Source organism: Gobius niger (genome assembly GCF_951799975.1).
Source record: "Gobius niger genome assembly, chromosome: 9".
Classification (NCBI taxonomy): domain Eukaryota; kingdom Metazoa; phylum Chordata; class Actinopteri; order Gobiiformes; family Gobiidae; genus Gobius; species Gobius niger.
The window spans coordinates 21420059-21445642 of NC_136860.1; the positions used below are offsets into that span (position 1 = coordinate 21420059).

The following is a 25584-nucleotide window of genomic DNA, read 5'->3' on the forward strand; positions in this document are numbered from 1 at the left end:
TTGTTGTTGATAAAGATGAAATATGACTTTTCAAAGCCATGAAAGAAGAACAGCCATGGTCACCTAAATCACCCAGTTTTGTCATCTTGGATTGTGTAACTATAATCAGTGGCTGGGCGTCATAGCTATAATTATTGTTATTGTTGTTTTTGTGTACTTCTAATTATGATATATTTATGATAATAATATCCCAATATTTGATTGCAATATAGCAAAATAAAAAAAGTTCATAGAACTTCAATAAGATACAGTATTTTACAGTACTCCCAGGGCCGGTTTGCACAATAAACTATTGTAGTTTGGATAGCTTTAATCATCTATGTTAAAACTAAACCTTTATGCTAGTAGCCCTCCTGGGACCTTACTCATGCCACGGCAACCAGATGTAGATGTGGATAGTGACATCCCAGTGATGTCACCAAACTGGGGCATCCTCTGCTGACTAAGAATCTACATGGCTAAATAGTGCTATTATAGGTAACATAAAGCAACAAAATAATCGGTCTCCACTGGAAATCGTATGTGTAAAACCAGCTAACCCTGTAGTTCAGACCTCTATAAACAATTGAAGCACATGAGATATTTTATTAGTTTCAAAGTATATATTTTGATCTTTTCCTCAAATGTCAGTGCCCCTGGACGTATGTAAAATGTTCATTCTAAACTGAATCTTGAATTTAAAGGTGCATTATGCAATTTTTTATATATATAAAAAAAGACGATATTTGTGTGTATTTGACCTTGTAGTGGCCCAGCAGCTGTATGAGTGGTCAGCACGGCGCCTTTACTTTTGATCACGGGGGTCTCTACAATGCTCCAGGATCAATTGTTTTGTAGATTTTCTGGTGAGAGGGTCCGTCAGCAGTGAAAACCTTCCAAATAATTGATCCTGTAGCGTCCTAGAGACCACTGTGATGGAAAGTAAAAGCGCCATGCTCACCACTCATACAGCCGCTGGTTCAGTACAAGGTCAAATACACAAATATCAACTTTTATTTTCATGTAAAAAGTTATATAATACACCTTTAAAATAAAATTGTAAAATCACAGTAAAATTGTAATACCGACCTGACTACTTGTTATTGTCTACTCAAGTTTGTTTAGTTGGTTCATTTAGTTCCGTGGGGCCCCATTCCCCGGGGTATCAGCATTTAGTGGTGAGCGGTGACCCAATATTTGTGCCCTTCTCCACATGTGCAGCAGTGTCAGGCGCACACAGGAAGTCAGCATCGCGGCCCACATACTTTGAACTGCGCTGAGATCCAATCTGCCCTGACTGAGCCCTGCCTTTAGACTGCAGACAGACAGTTTAGGCTGCTCAAGAAGAAATATGGTCTTCATTTGGGTGGCGGGGGGCCAAGGGCTTGCTGGAAACGGACCGCCTTGTTAGACAGTTCACCCGCAAGGGGCTGGAAAATCTGCCCGGCTCACCAGTATCCCCTAATAAAGACAATGGCATGAGGACAGAGGCAGGCAGACCATATCTTTAGTGTATGCGTTAGTCTAGGTCGGAGAGACTGTGTTTTGGTATCTGTCAAAACGAAAGTGGGGGTGGTTAAGTTTTCCATCTGAGTTGCGTGTTGAGATGTTCTGGCTCAGGCTAAGGCTCCAGATGTAAATGAGTTTCTGTTTTTCATTTTTCCTGTACTGCCATTGTTCTGACCTTTCCACACAATTGTTATCAGTTATTTTGAGAAGCCGCAAGGGAATTACAGTTTATAGTAGGTTGTAATGATTTGCCTAATTTTCCCATTGCAGGAATGAGTGTATCTGTCTATGAATGAGCGTCAGCCATAAGTTGTCTTATGTTTTTGTATGTCCGCGATAGTCTGCCTCAATTGCAAATAATTGTGTTACAAAGTGTTGTCAGGTGATTATTCTTTTAGCGGTAAGATAAACTGCAATCCAATAACTTGACCTGTTGTGACCCAGTATTGTGACCCACTCTCAAAATAGATTTAGACCATACCCTTGCCTTTAAAAGTTTATTTTCCCTAGTTTCTTCTTTATCTCCTATTTCACTTGTAAAGGAAAAACTGACTCCGCTGCAGAGCTTTAAGTAGCCAAGCAGACGCACTCAAAGAGTACTTACAGAGAAAGACAAGACTTTGAAAACAGTGCGATCAGTCTCTGAGGAGCTGAGGGTTCAAAGCCCGGGGGCTGTATACGGCTGCCGACAGAGTGTGACAATCACACATCTAACAGTATGCACCCCTCCAAACATCATGTGCACCAGGGTGAGTTATAAAAATCATGGGGCAAAGACTTTTGACATTAAAAACAATGATCAGTAAGTTGAGAAAGTAAAACGAATGATAGAAGATTTTACGCTCTCGTGATGTGACAACATTTGGTTCAAATTTAAATATTGTTTCGTGGTAATAATAATAATAATAATAATAATGATAATAATAATAATAATAGACCAAATAAAGATCATAAAAATATAATCATTTTGTTCATTATTCATTTGTTCCATACTCGCCAGTGGAAGGCTCCGTGTAGTCAGTGGTGGTCAGAGTACTTCATTTCATTACTTGAGAATAAGTACACATAATACTGGTCAAATATTTCGGCAACACCAGTGAAAATTGCTTAGTCAAATTCTAACAAGTGAAAGTACTAAAGTTTTTGCTGTAGACAATATTAAAGCGTTCAAAGTAAAGAGTACAAGTCAGTTAAAAAAGGGTCGTGAAAAAAACTTTGCAGCTTCAAAAACAAATAATGCGCCTGAATTCCTCACGACACAAGGACAAACCTCCTTCCTTGTTGTGAGTCAGTGACATTTGACTGTACGTCTACACGGCATTATTTGGTGTATAAAATATAACAAAAGCCAACATTTTCTTTTTACTTTGGAGGCTTTTTCTAATTAAAGTGAAGCACAAAGTATTATATTCCAATGTAGTGGAGCAACAGTAAAAAGTTCTAAACCAAAAATACTACTTAAGTAAAGTAAGTCCTCAAAAACTCTACTGAAGTACATTACAAGTTAATCTTGACCTCCTCTATGTGTAGTGTAAAGCATAAAGCCACAATAACCTTGAGTGTACTGACTATCGGGCTGCCAATCTCCACCATCAATATATTCACTCGCATACCTCATGCAATTAGTGTTGTGATTCAAGCTGCAGGTACTACTAGCAATACTGTCGTTTCAGAAAGTACTGCAAGTTCTATTCAAGTAAATAGATTGATATTTTGTGGTATTCATATAGTTTTGTATTCACATAATAAACCTGTTATGTCAAACTGAGACTGTATGAATAGCCTGCAATTCAAGAGATTCAATTCAGAGCACTGTATATTATGCAACTTAATATAAACAAATAATAAATCCTTTCACGGTAGATTCTGTGAAAGAAACTATAGTATAAAGACTTGCTGGGTGGTATTGAATTATGTCGTGAACCTCGCCCCAGCATTGCTAACCTTGCAGTGAACCCGACCAAAAAGTCCAAGAGGTCATGTGAGGGCATGTTTTACTGGTTTGGGTTTGTTTTGCAACCAAAGAGCCTGAGCTCAATAAGGATTATTTTATTCATGCTCAAGGTCATATCATGTCCTGTAGCCTGAGAAAATACAAGTATACAAGTCTGAAGTAAAAATAGCTCCGGCTACTACATGAAAAACAGACAGGCGCATAGGCTTGACTCAGAGTAATTCAGCACAGATTCTCAGTTAGCCAGTGTTGCATAAGGGGGAAGAAATGTTACTTTTAAACAAAACATTATCCAAATACTAAATATGACTTTTCTAACAAGAATTTGAATGTTTTCTGATTTCCATTAATCAAGAAAGATTACCCGGTATTGTTTTGTGGTAAACTCATAGAAGACGAGTGCTACGTTGTTTATGGTCTCTATTGTGTTTTCCAAGTACACAGGTTCCTGAAAGTGCACAGACAGATGGGGTGGTTATGTTACAGTCTGCCTGGTGTTAAATGAAAGATGTGTCGAGGGATACTGCAGGCCACCAGTGCCGGCCTAAGGAGGCTCTTCATGCAGAGACACACAGAGACATGCAGGAAATTGAGCCCATATGATGTTTTTCCACTGTCACAAAGGAGATTTAGAAGAGATACATGGACAGGGCTGCAGCCATTTCTGTGGGAGTGATGGAAAACAGGAGGAAAAGTACAGACAGGAGAGTGGTAGAGCAGCCCACGCCACAGTGAAAGAAAGTGTGAGAGTGTTATCACTCGACTGTTCCTAATATTGTCTGTGGGCATAGACAAAGCACAGGTGGAATGATATGAGATACTTAATTGGGAAATGTGCATTTTAATGTAATTGAATAAAGTCTGCCTTGTGTTTCCACAGTCACCCAAAGTGCGCCCTTTTACCATGGATGGAGTCCCCTTCTTCCTGAGCAGAGTTAAAGCTGAGCCCTCAGAGGATCTACTGGCACATGAGCTACACTTCCACACTCAGACGGAGCCCGTGGATCTATCCATAAACAAACCTCGTCCATCCTCCTCCATCAGCTCCTCCTCACCCCTCAGGTCGGCCTTCTCTCCCTCATCTTCATCTTCCTCTTCCTCACCGTCAGTCATCACCTCGGCCTCCTCGGTGCTCTCTCCTGGCCCGTTGGTCGCCCCTGGCGCTGGGGTCAGAGGTCAGCCATATTTGCACATCCTGCACTCTGTGCCGCCGCCTCCGTCCAGCCCTCTGAGCCTGCAGGGAGCAGGGAAGCTGGCCAGCCATGTGCACCGCATCCCGGTTGTGGTCCAGTCGCTCCCCCTCATGTACACCACTGCTGTTCGATCACCCTCCAGCCTCAACAACGCCATCATGCTACCTCTGCTCGATGAGGCCAAGAGCAAGGGCAAAGGTGAGAGTGGGATTCGTGCATGTGTTGCATATTGTTATTGCCTACACTGAGGTTCATTTAAAGCATGCTAAGTATATTATGTAATCAAAAAAAAGAATAGAATTGAGGCGCCTGACATTAAGGTACCTATTTACCGTGAAGTGTGTTTTATGAGAGAAAGTAGAACCTGCTTCATAGAAAAAGGGCCAATGGAGACAGCATTCTATTGTTGCATGGAATAATTACACTGGAGACAGAATGTCTATAAGCTGTTTTGTTTTTTTGTTTTTTTTTACCTGTGACTAACAGTTCAACAAGTTATTCTTTTCTGTGAACTTAAAAGCTATTTGCTTAGACTAATGTTCTTACTTTTCTCTGGGTGTGGTTTTTATTGCCAACCACTGGGAGTGACCCTACAGTAGGTGTCTGTGTCAAACTGTGTACCGTGAGCATGTGGTAAAAGAGGTTGCATATTGCCCCACCCTGCTGCATAGACACAAGTCCACACAGTTACTTCTCCATTCCGCTCTGTGCTGCACTGTATGTTTGACCAAACAAATAAATGTGTAATTAGAACAGACTGTGCGTTCAGACAGACACTTGGGTGGACAACATGGGTGGGGTGGTCCTGGGAGATGGGCGTTGCAATCCTCCAGCTCCCAACGAGAGCACAGGAAAGGAGGACAGGAAAAACAAGACTTTCATAAGAGGGTGTGGATGGATAGTGAAGGCGTGCTGCACTTGCACAAACACATGAAAGATACAGCCCAATATCTGCTCTGCCCAGAACCGAAGGCACCCAGCACAAAGGAAGTCAAGTGGATGTTAAACGCTGGGTGTGGTGGACACTGTGACTTTTAATTAGATAGCAACCATGACACAAACACAACATCTAACAATTTATAGTTATGGTGGCACTAATGAACCCTCTGCTCTCCTACAAATCCAAAATAATAGTTTTAATATTCTCCCACAATACATGATGTCAGCCTTTTGCCGAAAGTTGTGTAATTTCTTTAGATGTGATTCATCTTCCTCAATCTAACCTGCGTCACAGTGAAGTGAAGAGTTCGGTAATGGTTCTCTCAAGTGTCATAACATTTTTAATCAGCTTCACCCGCGAGTGTGTTTTATATTTGTTTGTTTGTTTTATTTGATTTTTTAACGTATGAAACAAAATAGAATTTCTGGGTTGGCAACTAATAAGAAACTAATGACATTTCTTGTCTCATTCAGTCTTGAGTAATTCAGCAGATCCAGGAATGTTTCTGATGATGATATATAACATAAAATCGATCAAAAAATGAAGAAGATAAAAACAAAAGCTTTTCCACAACAAATTGTCTGGAGAAATGGCGGGTGTTTGAACAATGAAAAGATTGTACGGATCAAGGAGCTGCAATTTCAAGCTGATGCCACCTCACTTGTAGAAATCACTTGGACTAAACTTTGAAAAAAAAAAGTGAGATTTACCTTGTTTGACTCCATGAATACTCTGTGCAGTGATGCGCGTCTGCCACATCGAAGCTTTCATTATAGATACAAAATCCCACTTGAGCGCACACACACATACACACACACACACACTTGGCCGTACGAGCACATGGGCGCACTCAGGTTGGGCACCCTGCTTTTCACCACTGTCTCCCTGTCTCCGCCAGCAGCAGGTTGCCATGGAAACAGGGCTTGACTGGAAACAACAGGAGAGAGAAAGAAAGAAATCCGGTGCTCTGCCCACCTCTTCAGCACTCCTCCTTTGTGTCCCTCGCTCAAAATACCCCCTCCGACACACGATGCATTTCTGACTAATTACAGGTTTTCAGAAGGGTAGGCGAGCCAGTGACCACTCTGCACTTCTTAGTCTAAATCAACTGTTAGAAACCTTTTAAAGGCGCCTCCGGCAGTGTTACGGCATTATTCTGGCGTGCCCCCCAGTAATGGCACAGTGTCTGCTCCCATACCACTAGCCCCTTATTACGGCCCATTATGACCACAATTTGTGTGGAAAGGGCAGTGGGGAACAGGGATGTCAAACACTCTGGAGTATAGAGTTGCTTGAAAACTCCACAGGTGCTGAGGAATATGAAGTCAAAAAATATTTGGATGTTTCTGTTCATTTGATTTAGGGACGTACATACTTTTTTGCAATTTGAACACCAATAAGACGGTCATTTTTTTTTGTTGAAAAGCAAAAAAAAAAAGAAAAAAGAAGAAGCTGTCTTGTGGACTCCCATTGTTACTATGTTTCTTCATGTACTGTGTATGTAGCAAGATATGAAACTGTAAGTAATATTACAGTTAACTAAATGTCAGCTCGCTATCTATATAATTTTCATTGTCAAGGATGTATTCTGTCTAGGCAATGACCACTTGCAACATGAAAATAAGCCAAAGAAAACCTACAAACAAATAAATAAAAATAGAACATGATAAATAATTGCATGAATCACAATAAAGAAATATTACAACTCTCGATGTACAATAACATATGACACTCTTCTATATTTTCTTGTAAGTTGCAGAGAGACAGTAAAAATGAGCAAACAATCCTCCACCCTCTTCTTATCAGAGGGTTTGAGCCTGATAAAGAATACAGCCAGTGCATATGTGGCCTGTGTCTTATTTGCATTCTCCTCTGCCTATGACTGCTGGCTACTGTGTCACGCTCCACTGCTCTGTCCGCAAATTAAGATTTAGTTCAGATTGACAGCTCCTGACTGAAAATCTGTGCACTGAGGCCTTGTCAGACACTGCACCCAGGAGCACATGGTAGTACCTGCTCGGCTCGAGATAATATTTGTCAAACAGTGATTAAAAAAGCTAAAGCTAAAGCAGGCATTCTGATCTGTTGGTCATGTTTCTTCCCAGGACACTCGGATCATAATGGTCTGTCGCCAAGGCACATCAAGAGTGACAGCGACGACGACGACCTGCCAAACGTGACCTTGGACAGTGTTAATGAAACGGGCTCCACGGCTCTGTCTATAGCCCGCGCAGTGCAAGAGTAAGTGCCAAACTTTATACTGATTACAGTACATGATGGGATGAGGTTGCAATGACTCAGCCTTTAATACAATTTTTGAAGTTTCGCCTGAAGCAATAGTAGTTATATATATTAAGGCTGGGACAATACATCGTTTTGCAATATATCACAACGCAGCTTTGTCGCTATACAAAATATCGATACTTTATCAAACTTTCAATACTTCTTAAAGGTAATATTTCTTCAGTCACTGTTACACAGCACTTTATATTAAACCTACATTCTGTTGTGATACTTGCTGTATTACAATACGTATCATTGCAAGTATTGTGATACCTATTGTATCGCAACTACAATCAAGGCAGGGTAAACTCATCCTCAGACAAGGAAGCCCAGTTTGACCCCATAGTTTGCTTTATTTCAAAGAATGAACTTTGTGGTGGTATTTTCAAGATTAAGATTCCATTGAGTTTCACATTTCGATGCTAATGTGTGGGCTTCTATAGGCTCCCATACGCATATGGCTACAATGCTTGTGTCCATCTGTACAGGAAAGGGACCTTTCTGTGTGGGGTTTGTTTGTTCTCTCTGTGTCTAATAACTCAAATACAAAAGACAAATAAGTATAAATCCAGCATCAAGGAACAATGATGCTTTTGGTGATGTAAATATATAGCCTATTGTGGTCATGTTTGAAGCACACAGACTAGTGGCTTGTGTAGATAGGGGCTGTTGTTTTGAGAGAAAAAACAAACAAACACTCACACACAGCATTTAAAGTGTGGCTTCATTGCAGGTTATTAAAGGGGACAGCCATACCCCAGAGTGCCACACGTGGGCGCCTGCTGGTCAGAGGAGAACAGAGGTTGGCAGGGCCCAACCTTTCGGTGCCCAGCCTTTCACTATGGAGATAAATCACCAGGCAGGCTCAGCTCAGTGCTGTGCCAGGGCCGGCCCACTCTGTCTCACTGTGCAAAGTGCAGACTCTGCTGTGTGGAAATTCTAGCCGGCTTTGTGCATGAAAACTGTGGGTGCTTTTCAGAAATCCTATGTGCTTGTGCATGCTCTAAGCTTGCAGAGTGGTGTTTGAAGCAGGTCAACTTTTGCTACCAAAAATACAGTGGTTTGTCTACATAAAAAGGACAAGGAACACAAATGTTTGTACATTTTCAACAAGATATGATGAAAATCAAAACACAAACATGTTGAGACTATATGGTAGTAAAACTAAGGTGCAAGCTTGGATTAGTGGCCCCAGTGGTACTGGTTGGCTTTCTTGCTTTTCTCAGTCTACCCCAGGGCAACTGTGACTACAAACGTAGCTTACCATCAACAAGTGTGGAGAGTGAATGAATAATGTAAGTAATTGTAAATTGTCTTTGAGCGTCTGGAGAAGCGTATATATAAATCTTTATTATTCATAAGCCTTTGAGCTTTGACATCAATTTTAATCCATTAAACTTGAACGACAAACTGCCCAAACTTTTTAAAATATTCACTACATACAATGGTATTTTATAGCTTCAATTTAAGAAGAAGATGTTTTTTTGTAATTGGGTACACAGGGAGTGGAGAAGCAAGGCGGAGGATGGGAGTGCCTGCAGCCTCTATTCCAGGTATCTATCCATATATAAATAAATGAGGAGGAGAGATAGGAGGGAAGGGGGTGTGTGTCATGTGCTTCTTGGGCAGCCTCGTCCATATTCATGTGTTTCCTTGGGGACCGCTGCATGGCTTTTGTGGGAGAGCATGAGTGAAAACCACAGAGAATGAGCACAGGGAAAGGTGTGTGCATTTGTGTGTGTGCAGTTGGAGGGCAGAGGCTGCTGTTGGTAGACAAGTCTGGCTCTTCCCCAAGGACCAGGGGCGACTGGAGAGCACTGAACAGAGCAGGTGAGGGAGGAGAGGTGAGGTGAAGCGAGGGGAATCAAGTCTGAGACGAGTACAGGAATGCCCATAGGCTCCTTGTCCAATAAGATACACTCACAAATGCTCGGCTTCCTGTTTTCATCATATAGTAACTGCCTGTGTTCGTTGTTTCAGTGTTGAATTGATGGGATCTGATCTTGATCTTCAAATATATAACAATATCTCAGAAGATTTTGTACGTCAGTGTCTATGTGCCTTTGCATATCCCCTTGGTACATATAATCCTTGAAAATACCAACTCAAACCACAAGTGGTCAGTAAATAAACCGCTTTCTCATTTTATCACTAACTGGAGTCAAACAGGGACTATCAGGTAGGGCTGGGTACTGTTAAATCCCCCCCGCCCCCCCCACCAATATATACGTACTTTAACGATACTTGGTTTACGAGACCACTACCTGAACCTTTTCAATACTACACTATATACTAAAATATTTCTCATGTAGAACCATAAAATTGAACAATAATGTTAATTTATTCCATTAGAGACTATTTCTTTTAAATCTGTATCATTACTTGAGCTGAAACAATCAAATCCTTTAATGCTGTCCCTGGACCAACAGACATCAAAACTTGGTCTCTAAAGATATATATTGTTTCTGTACCAGTAGTACCTAAACTTTTTTTTGACGCCATACTGGTTTTGTTTAACGATACCCAGCCCTACTCTCAGGAAAAAAACCTCTTGACGTCTGTTACTTAATCCCACTCAAAATGTTGTTCTAGTGGCACATGAAGCAATCGTGTGACATGAAACAGAAAACAGTGATGATAACCGTCAGTAAGCATTATTTTGTTTCCCACCTCTCTGGGAAACCCATTTAGGCCTACACCTACATTTTCAGAATTATTTCCAAATTGTATCCAAAATAAACAATTTCAGTGGCATTGCGCAGAAAATTGATTCAAAGAGAATTTGATTCAGCTTCACCACACTGGTATAAATCATACTGACTTTTAACACAGACATCTTGTGGCTTATATGCAAATCAGTGTCATCATCTGTGACAAATATAGGAGCTTTGTGCACGTTTATGAAAGCAAACTACAACCCACGTCTCTCTGTCCTGAGCACTAGGGTAAAGAGTGCTGTTGCTAAATGTGAGGACTCAGATGCTTTGGCTTAGTCACACTGACGTCAACAAATTTGACCTGTGACACTTTTGAGGCGGGTGTGAAGGCAGCCGTAGAGGTAAAAGTGAGAAAACACAGAAGCCTAAAGGTAGGATGTGATCTAACATTGATCTCAGCAGTGTGCGTTTCTGAGCTGCTCTCAGAGGCGGACGGGGACTGTGTGATGCTGCCGTGACTCTGGGTTCAAGGTAGTTTGCCTGCAGGTTTACAACAGGAACAAAGCCTTATTGAGTTATGAGAGCAGTGATACTACACGTTTAACTCATGATATTTTTTGCACAATTTTTGATTTTATAGCAGTCTTATTACAGTAGAAGGTACAGATAAAATAAAAGGTACTACTCTATCTACTATGACCGTACACTGCTGCCGTTTCGACTACTATTTGTTTTACATTTCAACAATGAAATTACATGTAAACATAAAAGGATCAATCTTTTGAACCCAAACAATCTTAAAATGCTTACGGCAAGTTTTCATGTATTTCTACGTATTACTTGGTTTGAGAATGCCAGTGGTAAGCTCATAGTTTTATACCAGTGACCTGCCAAATTCATGAAGACAAGTTGATAAAAAGGTGGACATTTTTTATATGTGAATGTGTCCCAACCTCGTCCTTTTAATGCATCCCACAGCATAGGATACAAATGTCATCCACAAAGTAGTAAGTTAGGATAGCTGGGCTTGTTGAGTGAGGGCCGTTGCCAAAACTCAACAGGCCATTTTACACAAAGAAGAAAAATAAACTGTTGTGGAGATGGGAATGACAACAAGAAAATAACAGGACTAAAAGAGAATTATAATACACAGAATATAATAAGCCTGTCCCTACGCAATGTCCAACGTATTGAATTTAATAATTAGAAACAACACTAGATTATTGGAACCAACCTGTAAGAACTATAGTGTAAACCTTAATCTGTAATTTTACATCTTCAAACGTAAGACGTAGTAATGCTTTTTTACGCATACGTCTTCCTATCAATTTTATTTTTCTTTCATTCTATAAACATCTGCAACAAATGTACCAAGCTGCTGTTGTGCATTTAAATGCTCTTCTTGGTAAATGTTGCTAAGTCTAAGTTTAAACTGATGATTGTATCATTGATGATCTGTTGAGCTCAGGAAGGACTTGTTTGTATCAAAAGTCAATGTAATCAAATAATAGTAACCTTATAATTTAAAATGTTACGTAAATGTATATACTGAATTGAATATTGGGTAGGCACTTATTAGCTTTATTGCTCCAGCCTACTCCATTTTGAGCATCCACAACTGTATGAATTATGAAAGACAAAATGAAAGTAAAATTGCTCAAAATAAACTAAACTAATAATATCATAAGTGGCATAGCAATTGGGTAGAACTCCATCCTAACAATTGTGGAATGTGTGAAATAAAAAAAAGTCACTTGGTACTTGTTTTGTTGTTGTTGTTTGGTTTCATTTTGTTTAGCTTGTTCTGGTGATATAGTATACGTAGTATTCATGTTCATGCTTGTCGTCTTCAGAACCTCCAGCCAGAAGCACACACATTTTACCACACACCCTAATCCAACTACTATGACTCCACTTCACCCGGACAGATTAGCCCAATAAACTTGCTGCGTTCCTTTAGCATTATGAAAGCCCGTCTTTGTTTAAATATTCGGCTTTTGACATCACGTTGCAGTGTGGTGCTTTGCGGGGAGAGAGAGAAAGAGAAATGAGAGGGGAGTTTGAGTTCAGTTCATATCTCAGCCATGTGCTCATTTCCTGGAGCGCTCCAGGCTGGCGCTTGGCCAAAAGCAACAGGTGATTTGTGCGGATTCGCCGCTTGTGCCTTTCTTTATGTTAGTTTGGGTGTTTTTGTTTAGATGGCCTGTCTTAACTCGAGGCTTGACAAATCATGTTTCGGTGGAGAGAGGCACAGAGCGAGACAGGAAGTGTGTTGGCGGAAGACAGTGCACAAAAGTTATCTGACAGTCCTTAACAAGTCTTTATTTTGCAGTGATTCTTCTTGTGTTCTTGTTCAGACTAAACTATTTCTGACATCTCACAATAAGAAATCATTGTCCAAAGCGTGCTATTGCCTGATATAGCATTACATGGAAGAGCATAGAGATGTCTCCACCCTTTTAACAAACAGAGCTCTTCTTGTCCTTTTTACGAGAAGCAGACAAGTCATGTGTTTATGTCTGCAAGAGAGATTTCAGTTATAGGTGGGGCTTTGGAGATTCGTCATGCCTGCTCTCATGTTGTTGTTGTTGACTTCCTGTACGTTTGTTTAGTGCAATGGTATCCACATAAATTCAGTTCAGATCTGAGAGCAGAAGACAAATGGCACTATTAACCCCAATATTGGCAATACAATGCAGAGGAAATGTCATGTCAGATTGTATTGATGACACAAATCGCAGCAGCCATTCATATAATCAATCAGCATTAGGAAATGTAACAATCTGAGATCAGTTATTGAGAGACTGTGGAGGCTGTACCAGCTGGGCTACCTCATCTGTCCTTGTGGTGGAGACATTGTGTTGCACTGCCACCTGCTGGACAGAATGATGCCTCACCAATAAATTATACTTTTCATGTGCTTATGGTTAATTTGTACTTTTTATTTCTGTATCTTACAGTATGTCCTTTTTTAAAATAATAATAATATTGCTATGATCAATGCACTTAATTGTGTTGATATTTTGCTGTAATAGTATAATAATAATAATAATAATAATAATAATAATAATAATAATAATAATACTAATAATAATAATAATAATAATAATAATAATACTAATACTAATACTAATGCATTGGTTTTATATAGCGCTTTTCTGGACACTCAAAGACGCTTTACATTGCACTATTCATTCACTCCATACTAACTATAACTATTGTAACCTCTTAACCCCCACCTAAACTAAGCTCATTAAAGCTAAAAAAACAACAACTTCAAAAATGCGATGAAAACAAGGATGAAAATGCAACAAAAAAAACGTGACAAAAAAGAAACAAGAACGTACTGGAAAAGCAATAAAAAAAATCTGACAAAAGCGATAAAAACATGTCAAAAAAGCATGAAAAAACTGACAAAAACGTGATGAAAACACAACAAAAAAGTGACAAAACATGGCAATAGCATGGCTCATAAATATCAACAAAAAAGGGAAAAAAAACACAACAATAAAGAGACGAGAACATGACAAAAACACGGTGGCCATTTGACAAAAAGTTGAGATCACTTTTGTAAGTCTTAGCTTTCAAATGAGGCATTACACTGTTGCTCTCCAGTCAAGAAGCTTTTTGTTTTGGGTAAAGTGATTTGAAGAAAATGCACTCGGTTCGGGCGTGGGGTTGAGAGGTTAACAAATGGCCTCTAAATAATTGAGATTTGATAATTTTTTGTTGGTTTTAGAAATATTAAAACCTTTGTTTCTCTGTTCTGGCTTTTGCAGCTCTATGTCACCGTTCAGTATTGACAGCATACGCCGCCCTCGGAGATCTGAGTCTCCAGATTCCAAGAAGCGGAGGATCCACAGATGTGATTTCGATGGTTGCAATAAAGTGTACACAAAAAGCTCCCATTTAAAAGCCCACAGGAGGACACATACAGGTGAGTCAGTGTTGTTTGGGCTATTTCTGTTTAAACGTTAACAAAATAAACCCACGTTTGAATTGGATGACTACGACAAATCTTAAAACTAGTTTGAAATCGGGATGCAGCACTCAGCAATTTGGTGAAATGAAGATTTTCAGTATTATTTTCAAAATGAACCTGTTGTAGGTTTTGGATATTACGTGATGGTATAATAAGAGGAAGCCATTCCCTTCCCAAAACTCCTCGGCAAAATATAGTGGAATTGTCCTGAGATTTCTTTACCTTTCTTCTCCTAATATGTTTCAGTGATTTTTTTCTTTAATATTCATATCAAATGTATTTATATAGCACATAAAGGCCTATGGTACATAATATAAGAAACAAAGACACAATATACAAGCATCAAAGCACTAACAGCTCAGACTTTGAGTAGAAAGGTTTCTTAAGCAGAATTTTAATGGCCAAGCATAATAAAAATGACTTACTATTCAGTTATAGTTCTATTCAATTTCAATTAATTACACAGCCCTACTAAGATGTGTTTCTTTATTCATATTGCTAATTTCAGATGTTTATTTGTTAGTAGTTTTTACTTATTCACTGTAATGTACACACACCAGAAAGTCACAATGTGCCACGTTGAAAGAATGATAGTAACTTTTTTTTATTGCTGGCACACAAAGTAACGTTTTGTAACGTTGATTCGTGGTGCCAGCAATAAAAACATTTTTTTGGAGCTCTCAAGTTGTGCAGTTACAATCATTGTTTCATTGCCTGGCTCTTGTACACTCTGTCATGTTATCACAAGTGCACAAGTTAAGCCGGTTAATATTTTAACATTAATTAATCCTTTTATCACGGTCAGCATTCGTATACAAATTAGATTTTGTATCTAATTTAGTTTAGCTTTTTTTTTGTTTTTACAAAATTCATAAGAAAAATGTACTTCCATGATCATTTATTGTCCTATATGATTTGTTCTGTATACTTAAATGTAATCTTTAACTACTTTATCTCTAATTCATTCTCTCAGAAAGTTCACAGTGACTTTCAGTGATAATTAGTGTCAGACTTTGTTTGTGTTAATCTGAAAAGGAAAATGAGCTCCTGACCTTGTTGTGTGTCTGCGTAGGGGAAAAGCCATACAAATGCACATGGGACGGCTGCACGTGGAAGTTCGCGCGGTCTGATGAGCTGACGAGGCACTACAGGAAACACACGGGGGTCAAGCCCTTCAAGTGCGCAGACTGTGACCGCAGCTTCTCAAGGTCCGACCACCTGGCCCTGCACCGGAGGAGGCACATGCTGGTGTGACACACAAGAGAGCGATGGAGACAACAACAGAAGCACGATGAGTGGAGGAAACGCAGACAGCCGGGGGAGCGGGATCTCCCTGTGACTGTTTTCAGCTGGCCTGGACACACAGCCACATGTACACATGAAGAGTGAAGACAAAATGGTGCACAATAGGGTCACGGCTGGATCCTTGGAAGGAATCTTTTCCTGTCAGTCGATTAAAATAAAAGAGAACCGTCTTTTACTGCACTGTTGGTAAATATTACATTTAGATTTATAATTCACACCTTTAATGGACAAAGGAAACAAATGCAATCAAAGACGCCTAATTTGATGTTTTCATTATTATTAATAAATTGCTGCTTTTTCAGCATTTATAATGTGAAATACCCCATTTTGTGGAATGGATTTCCTGTGTGAGCTCTGTTGAACCAGAGACAGGACCTGCCATGGAGCACAGGGAGCTAAAAGGTCTTGGTTGGTTTTATAGGCTTCAGCATTGACCTCCCTGTCTTTTTTACCAGCAGGGGGAGCTCTTTCACCATGGTTCCCTCTGCCTGTTCCAAGCCTGCTGTTATACAGTGGAGGCATCTATTTTAAAAGCTACAAGAGGGCTGGACTTTCACTTCACCTTATCCCGGAGCCATATAATGGGATTGGAGTCAAAATCAACAACTGAATGGATCTACTTCACCATGATTTTGCATTTGGAGAATAATTGTTTGATTTCAAACAATGACAACTGGCATAACATCCCACCAGCAAAAACATCCCACTCATAATCCCCCATTCGCATTTAAGTTGAGCCTCTTTTAAACATTTTCTTCAATTTGTGGATTTTGTGCTGTGATTTGCAATCAGTAAAAGTGCAATTTTCAAGGATAAATATTTCAGTTTGATGGTTTCTTTCAGCTTTGCTTGCTTATGTTGGATATGGAAAGTTACAATCCTCTCAGAAACAGTGGATCAACAATCACATGACATTTGGTGACTCTGAGGCACCGTACAGACTTGTGCTCTTGTGTTCCTAAGAGAAAAGTATTGTAGTTTTGCACAACATACTGCAGTGTTAATGGAGTGATTTGATATCTAACATAAACTATACTGTAGATGAGCAATACAATTTTAACGACTAAAATGAAAAATAAGAAACTGATGTCAAGAATCGAGGGTTTGCCCCACTCTGTAAAGTTATACCATCTTTGTCTTTTTTTTTTTGTCTAGTTTGCAGCTCAATCACGAATGCTTGCTTCATGTCTGTTTATTTCTTATAGTAATTCCTATTTCTTCAAAGAAAAGTTTTTCAAATTCAGCCACAACCTTGAAAAGAAAACCTTAACATACAGTGCTGTGCAAATGAATGTGCTGGTGTTGAAGACATTTTAGTTGCAGTGTATAATTAGCTGAAGGCTTAATTTGCTATGATTTGTATTTCCATGAATTTGATTGAGAACATTGCTTCTCATTTTTCCAAACCCGTTCCAGGCTTTTTATGCATTTAATTACATTTCAGAAAACAGAAGTATTGGCAAATCAAAGGATCACCACTTAGTATTCTTTATGACTTTTACGGTGATATTAAAAGACGTTTCTATATTGAATTAGTTTCTTTCCCTCTATGAGAGCTTCAGACATGAGCCAGAGAGCATCAGGGCAGCTCGAATCATCGGATAGCACTTGCTAAATGCATTTCCTGGCCTCAAGCCAACAATAGGAAACGGCAAGCTTTTTGATAATAGCACCTTGAAAAAGCCTATAACACACATCGCACATGCACAGGCAAATCCACCCCATCTGCAAAGCCAAATCCTCAAGGCCCCCAGACTTGACAGTTGTATTTATCTCAAATTTAGTTCAACAAGTTACATTTTAACCCTGGTTCTCCGAAGCAAGAGAACTGCATTATCATAACTTAATGTGCACATGTCTTTACCATTATTTTTGTTCTTGTTGGCATAAGCATATCAGCACCTTTTAGTTTAATATTATAATAGTTTAAATCATTTTACTTCAGATTTATTCACATAATCATCATGCTATATTTTATCTCCTTATCTTTATAATGTATGAGAATATGATTGTGGGGCACTTCGATGAATATACAGTAATGATTTCATTTATGTAAAAAGTTTTAAAATGTTGTAATATATGTCATAGTGAAGAGAAAATTATTACAAAGTTCTACAGCCTGTATATATATTGGAAGAATTAGGGCTTTGGATTACTAGAACATGTGTTTATACAAGTCTTTTTGAGAGACGGTAATTTATCTAATTTGATATACAGTGAAATTGGGCTAATGGTGTTCATCATCAAGATCATTTGTGATGTCCTGGTTTACTTTTGGGTAATTGTTATTCGGTGACATTATGATCAAAACGTTTTTGAAGGCTGAAAGTGTTATTACTGGTAAATTATTTATCTTTTTTGTTGTTTTTAAGTGAAGATCTGATTTCCCTGTGTTGCTAATGTTCTAAAAACATCTTTGTTATTACAAGAACATCGCGGCAAAGAACCACCCTGATGATATTGTGTGTCTCCATCTTGGAGAATGACGTATGCATGCGTTGTCCATGTTGGATGATTCTTGGATTCTCACGGTCGGACATCTGGGAAGTTGAACTGATGAATATATTGGTTGAAATGTGATACAAAGTGTTGCATGTGTGTCAATCATGTCGACTGTTGTTTACCCTTTGGAAATCAAGGCCCCGCTGACATCAGTCCGACCATGAGGATTACACCATGTTGTGTTATATCTATGGTTGTATTGGGCATCTTGTCTTGCATATCTTGTCCAATTAACTGTTCAAAATCACTATTTAATGTTTCATTTATACAAATCACTATGAAGGGGTTGATGTTTCATTAATACAAAACATAATTTGACTTTTTTATTTGATTAACCAATATCGCTTTAGATTAAGGTGTGCTCATTAAGTATTAATAAGCATTAGTAATCATTTTAGGGTTAGGGTATAGGATAAGGTTAGGGTGAGGTTTAGGGTTGGCTATGACTAAGCCGATTATTAATGGCCTATATAGATAAAAGTATAATAAGCGGTGTGTTAATACTTTACAAGCATATTCTTAATGTTTATTAGTACCTCATTAATACTTAACAAGCACACCTAAATAGAAAGCGTTGCCGATTAACCAATATTTCTTTGCACAATACGGTGGTGTAGATGGTGGTACAAGATGTTCCTTGAACATTAGCAGAACTCAGATCAGATTGGAAACCTACAAAGGTACTTATGTAATTCCCTGTGATGCTTCTTCTCTTTACCCACAAATGTATCAAGAACATATCACAAATTCTACTTTCAGTATAACTTTGCATGCCTTAAATGGAACGCGATTTCAAAAAGTCAATTGGACTAAAAGTTCTCCACACAGACAGGGTGTATTGTATTTCCCTTTTAACATTCTCTCATTTTTGAAGCATAATTTTGTAACGGTAACCAGGGTCAAAGTTATGCAATAATAAATAAATAGTGCCTCATATCTCAAACTTGTACAATGACTTTATCATCTTGGGCGCAGAATTTTAAAATGGGTGCTCAAATAATAAAATATTCAAACAAGATTGTTGAAAAAGCACAGATATGCAAGTTGGACCTCTATTTCTTCTTTCCTCTTTGTTTTTTCTTTAGCACTGAGCCTTATACCGCTGTGTCATCACATCTCCACAATTCTGTTTTCAGCATGCATTATTACTTTACTTGTTTGCAATAATTTTCTTGGGGCTCAAATTCATTTTTATTCAGCAATGGATTAATTATTAAGAAATCTTTCTCACAATTGTATTGCGAGTGGGATTCCTGCTGTAGACTGATGCCTTTGTCAATAATTACTAATGTCAAAGGGTTGCGTTCACATGACATCAAGAGTTTATAGTATGATATTGAGGTGTGGGCCAGAATTCACAAAGTTCAACGTCTTCTCTATGAGCACAATGCACTAACAAACTGAAATATTATTTAATACAAGACTGTGGATCTGAATGCTTACAGGAAACGTAATAAGGTTTGTGTGTGGATTTCAATTTAGATATTATACAGGCTTCTGCCCCTCACCGGATATTATGACATCAAATTCTTGCATGTCGTGAACGCAACCCATGATTTGTTTTATTTACAACCTTGATTTTTTATTTTTTTCTGGTTTTCTGAAGATTTTGAAGTAGTGAAGCCAATGCCTATGTTGAAGTTTGCTGATATTGCGTACAGTAATTGTTGTTCCTGTATTTATGTAAAGTGAGTGTAGTGTAAATATTCAGATTTTTTTGTTCTTTTTTATTCTTTACCTTAACTAAAATTGGGATTTCAAAAAGGGAGATTCTGCTTCATGGAATTCCACATCTAAATAATTTCTAGTCCTGATACAGTATTTTTCAGAAACTTTTGGAAAAGGTGTCCCGTTTTTTCTGTTCTGTTCTTTTCTTTCGAGAAGCTGTATCCAGTCAGTGTTTTGCCTTTTATTCTCTGTATTTTCATATGGATGGAGCTGTGAAATTAAAAATAAGTTAAAATATACATGTATATTGATATGAATGGAGGCATGAAGGTTAATAAAGTTGCATTTTGTATGTAACATGCTGTGACTGAGTGGGATATGCTTTATACAATTTTAGGAGTGATTCACTTTGGCACGACTGCCTTTTTCTGGTTTTAAATTATTTCGATAGTGTTCAATTTACGCAGATACTGGGTGTGGGATTATCTTTCAAAAAAAATAAAAAATAATAATACTTTAAGCATAAATCAAGGAGAAAGCAATCATAGCGCAAATATGGTTTACTTGTACCATCTGCACCTAGATTTAGAACAGAATTAATTGCAAATGAATGATAAAATACAGTCAAAATACGTCACGAGGCTGTAGTTTTTTCCCTCCACAAAGGCACTTTCAAAAGTGATGAGATAGATTGGCAGACGCAGTGCTGTCAATTCAGAACATGAATGATTTAAAATCAATGTGTCAGGTCACGAGGGATTAAATGCTTTGTATCCTTTGTAAAATATAATTCTGGGAAAGTACTGCGGCCTTGACACTTCTCAGAAAGGCCGCAGTAACGTGCATTTATTATTGCAGAATTGTTTCCAAAAAGATATATAATCATTAACTAGTGTTGATAATAAACATTTCTTGACGATGATTGCGATTGTGAGTAGATATGCAATATGTTTCAAATACAAGATTCAGATCTGCTCATTTTGACCATATGCGGAAGCACATATGGGAAGAGAGAAGACATTCTTAAAAGATTAGGCCACCGTTTTTACATTCTGAGATATGTTCTTACCTGAGTTTAGACGAGTTGATGGGTAACTGTCTGGTCTTTAGCCTCTCCCAGCATAGTCCTACAGCTCCAAACTGGGGTGAAGTTAGAAGCGAACAAGCTGCGCGGACATCGAAGTGCTCCTAAGGTATTATTATGCCTTACAATATAGTACCCCTTTTTTCCGCTTAGAAAATCGACATGTTTAATTTTGTGCAACTATACTTGAATGCACAAAAACGCACAAAGACCAGACAGGTAGGTACACATCAACTCGCCTAAGCTCAGGAAAGAACATATCTCAGTATGTGAAAACGGTGGCCTGTTCCTTTAACACAGACATTTCAATCACAGGGTTAATGAGGTCAGAGACAGAATATTTTCTTGTTTACTGCTTAAATAATTGTAGCTTTTGTGATGTGCTATTTGTGACCATTCAAAGTGTGATTTCGGTTAATTTGTTATCAATACAGTAGCCCTGCTCTTGACGGTATACTATACTTGACTACATACAGTATGTACTGAGGCAACTGTTATAGTGAGTATGGATTAGAGTTGAAATGTTTTACTTTTCCACAGTGATTTCAGGTATGTCTGCCTTAAGCAGAATTGCCACCTCTTCCAGTAACACTTGAACACTCTTGGAGTATGCTGCTGCTGCTTTGCGTGACCTTGTGGGAACTTTGACACCATGTTTTTTTTATCTCCCTCTTTGTTCTTTATAGCCTTGGATATACTCCTGATATTTGGCTTAGCTATGAAAAAGAATCCGTAATCCCACGTGCAGCCCTCTGGAGATCACAGTGCAGCAGCTTTAGACATCAGCTTAACACAACAGAATTGACTTGTCAGGCTTTTCTCCGCAGCCTGCCTCACTCAGGTGTATTACACAGAGCCGGTGCAACGTGCTGGAACTTGAGTTGCACATCTGCCACTTTGCAATGGACTAGGCCTCATCCAGGACAAAATGCAGGGACTAAACCAGGAGTTAACCTAGTAATAAACCAGGGCAATACCCGCCAAGGCTAAAACTAAAACTCCACTAACTCTAAACACTAAAGGAAAGGGAAATTGGTGGAAGAGTATGTAAATGTTGATTGATTCTTTGAATTAAAATTAGGGCAGCACAATCACCATAGTTTTGTCAATGCAAAATGACACACACATAGTAAGAAGCCACAATATATTGCACAATAGCTCTTCAAAATCTAAGTGGTACTCATGTATCAGCACATCACATTTCCTATGGCATTATTTCATTTAAGCTCAATTTACATTTTTTTGCAATAGCCTTGTATGGCACTTTTCCAGACACTCAAGATCGCTTTACAATGTCAACATGATGAATTGAATCAATCACACACTGCCAATTTAAACTGCCTTTTCCATGTTCCACAGTTACAGGTTTGGTGGAATTGTTTACCCCATCAACAATTCAACTCTGTCATGCAAAAAATCGACGGAGTGGGACAAAAAAGCTACTACTTTCCTTCAAAGATATGCATGGAGTGCCAGGCCTGGTTGGGTATTTCCTCATCTGTTGGTGGTCTTCTGACCTCACTAAATCCCATAATTCAAGTGTAATAATGGGGTGACGCAGCTGACATTCTCCAGGTGTGAGAATACCTCAGACAGCATTGTCCATCTGAAATATCAAAAAGGTTAAAAGGACTGTGTGTGGTAGTCGAGGAACAAACTGGGTCTACACAGGTGCAGCCTGATTTAATAAAGTTGATGGAAAGGTCTGATGGACTTGACAGAAACTTAGGTCACAGATTTTTTTGGTATAAACATAATACAGGTGAAACTCGGAAAATTTGAATATCGTTCAATAGTTCATTTATTTATGTAATTCACTTAAAATGTGAAACTAGTACATGATATAGACTCATTACAAAGTGACATATGTCAAGCCTTTGTTTGTTATAATTTTGATGATTATGGCTCACTGTTCATTTTCACAATATTCTAATTTTATAAGATTTTGGGGATTTTCACAAGCTGAGCCAGAATAGTCAAAATTATAACAAATAAAGGCTATACATATCTCACTTTGAATGTAATGAGTCTATCATATGCTAGTTTCACAATTTCACCTGTATAATAAAGTTCACCACAGGATTTGGAATATATAGAGCTCTTCAATTCAATTTATTGCATTTTATCCACAATTCTTGTGTCCTTTCAACCCAAACCCATGCGGAGGACACACAAATTAACACTGACTTTCTGGAACTGTAAATACGTTTGAACTGAAAAAAAAAAAAAAAAGAACAGTTAAAACTGTCTTTTAAATTTCAATATCAGAGATTTCATTATGTAGGCAACTTCGACAATGATAGTTTTACAGTTAAATATGAATTAGAGTAATACAGTTTTGACCCAACTGTCAAGAATCACCAATATAATTCTTTTTTAGGACAAAACACAATAAGATCAAGGCCATTTCTTTGAGAATGGCGAGCGCAACTGAAATTCTTGTAGTGGCCAACAGAGGGCATTGGTCAGCTGCCGTGGATCATGTTCGTGCAGCACTTGTGTCCCGTGGCTTTTTACTGCTGAACCATCAAAGTAAGACGGTTAATGGATTCCACTTGTATGTAATTACCTTCTACGCAGAGTGACTTTACACAGAGCACTACTCTGCTTATATTTTTTATTGGTGCGATACATTTACTAATTATGGTCACTGTAAAGTTGAATTCCTTTTTTCTGCATAAATCTCTGCATAATGCTGTATCTTTGGCCGGTATATGTTCTTTTAGCAAAGGCATTGTGGATTAAAATGTATTGGCTGTCAGTTCAGAAAGGCTGTCCTTGAAATACACAATCAATAATTCTTCTTGGGCTTTATTATTTCATCTGAAGTTTGGCTCAGCTACAAAGACGGCTTGTTGTAGCATTTATCTGATGTGACACCATTTCATTAGGCATTTGTAATCACTTCCATACACACAACATTAGAGAACTCCTGTTTGTGAAACAGCAGATGAGGCTAATGCCGTCCTCTGGGGGAAAATTCAATATAATTTGTTAATTAAAAGGAATAATTTAATTACAGTAACTTCGAGAGCATTCATCAATATAATTGTTTCTGGAAGCCACAGTATAATTGAGCTTTAAGTGAAAACAAGTCCGTTTCTAATGTTGGTAATGTGCTGACATAGTTCTCCCGCCCTCCATTTGCTCCCTCTCTGATCTTACAGCGGGCCCGTTTCTCCACACTGTTTTTGTTTCAGTCCTGGCCGGGGCGCATGAGCGAGACCAAAACATTTATTAGAGCCATTTAATTTAACCTCTGAACAGGCGCGGACAAGAAGACAGAGATGATAGCAGCAGCACTCTGAAAGACACTCACTGTTCTGCCGCTAATCTGATCCTCTCTGCTGCCCCTTCATAAAGACACACAGTTATCAGCCTGACTCCAAACATACCACTGCAATTCATACTGTCTTGTATTTCACCACGCACACCACCAAATAGCTCAATTCATCCCGCAGGCCCGAATAATAAAAGATAATTTCAACCTAATCTGCCTGAAGAATGTCATGCGTTTGAAGTTGACAGTGCTCTATCTTCTGAGAGCAATAATTGGCTTTTGAGTCCAGCAGCGGGGGCACTGAGGAGCGCCTGTAGGGTCTGCACCTTACAGGTGTGCCCTTGGACAAACAACCTCCCCGTTGTTCTGAGAGAGGGCAGAGCCAGACGAAAGAATCCTTCTGACAGTAGAAACTTTACAAGCCGCGCCGCCACTGCTCAGCCCAGGCTTCTCATATCACTGTGTGGCCACAAAGAGACACTGATCCTCAATAATTCACTGACTGACACACGGCTGTCATTAATATGTTATCATTTCATAGGCAGGTTAGACAAATTGACCTGCTTGTAATCTGTGTGACTGCACTTGTGATGAACATACTGATGGTTACAATCCAGAATTAAATTGTTAAAATGGTAGACGATTTATATTTGCATAAACGTTAAATCTTTAGAGTTACAATCAATTTGATTTTACAACAATTTTTTATCTTTTAACAATTTACAATTTACCCGATGACACAAAACTACTTCTTCTAAAACACACACACCAATGTCTCTGTTTTCATTTTGTGCTCACACACCTGGTCCTGTTCGTATCTTTCCTCTGTTTGTTATTGACTGTGTCTTGTTCCCAATGACAGGCACATTCTCGCCATGCATTTATCAAACTTCTTTCTGCTTTAATGGGGCCTATTAATTGAGTGGAGAAATGTGTCCCTCTCTGAAGCAGTGTGGCGGTGAAAGCTGCCGAACAGCTGTCCGCGCTCTGGAGAATCATATGGAAGAATGCATTATGGGCCTTGTTTGAATATTCCCTTAGATTTGGAATAATCAGCCAGCTATTCAGCGGGCGAGATGGCCACGCACAGATGCCAAAGCACAGCTGAGGGGAGAACAACGGTCCGGCGCCGCTCAAAGACACACACAAGACTGCAGAGAAAATAATGCAGGTGCGCTTCTGTTTCGTGCCTTTCATACATAATAGTGCGGCGATTTCTTTCATCTCTTTTGTATCCGCATCTCCCTT

General features: G+C 38.8%; 1 protein-coding gene across 3 annotated transcripts in view; it reads left to right on the forward strand.

Moving 5' to 3' along the window:
- The window catches only part of klf12b (Kruppel like factor 12b), a 35067-nt gene extending 14593 nt beyond the window's left edge, over window positions 1–20474 (forward strand). For 2 of the 3 annotated variants that reach the window (XM_079563544.1, XM_079563543.1), the window contains 4 exons: window positions 4323–4833; window positions 7681–7816; window positions 14295–14452; window positions 15570–20473. In XM_079563544.1, the coding sequence (XP_079419670.1) occupies window positions 4323–4833; window positions 7681–7816; window positions 14295–14452; window positions 15570–15751 (987 nt within the window). In that variant the 3' untranslated portion in view covers window positions 15752–20473. Of the gene's footprint in view, window positions 1–4322; window positions 4834–7680; window positions 7817–14294; window positions 14453–15569 lie in introns of all 3 variants that reach the window. The other variant, XM_079563545.1, reaches the window with a different exon arrangement.
- Window positions 20475–25584: the final 5110 nt, after the last annotated feature.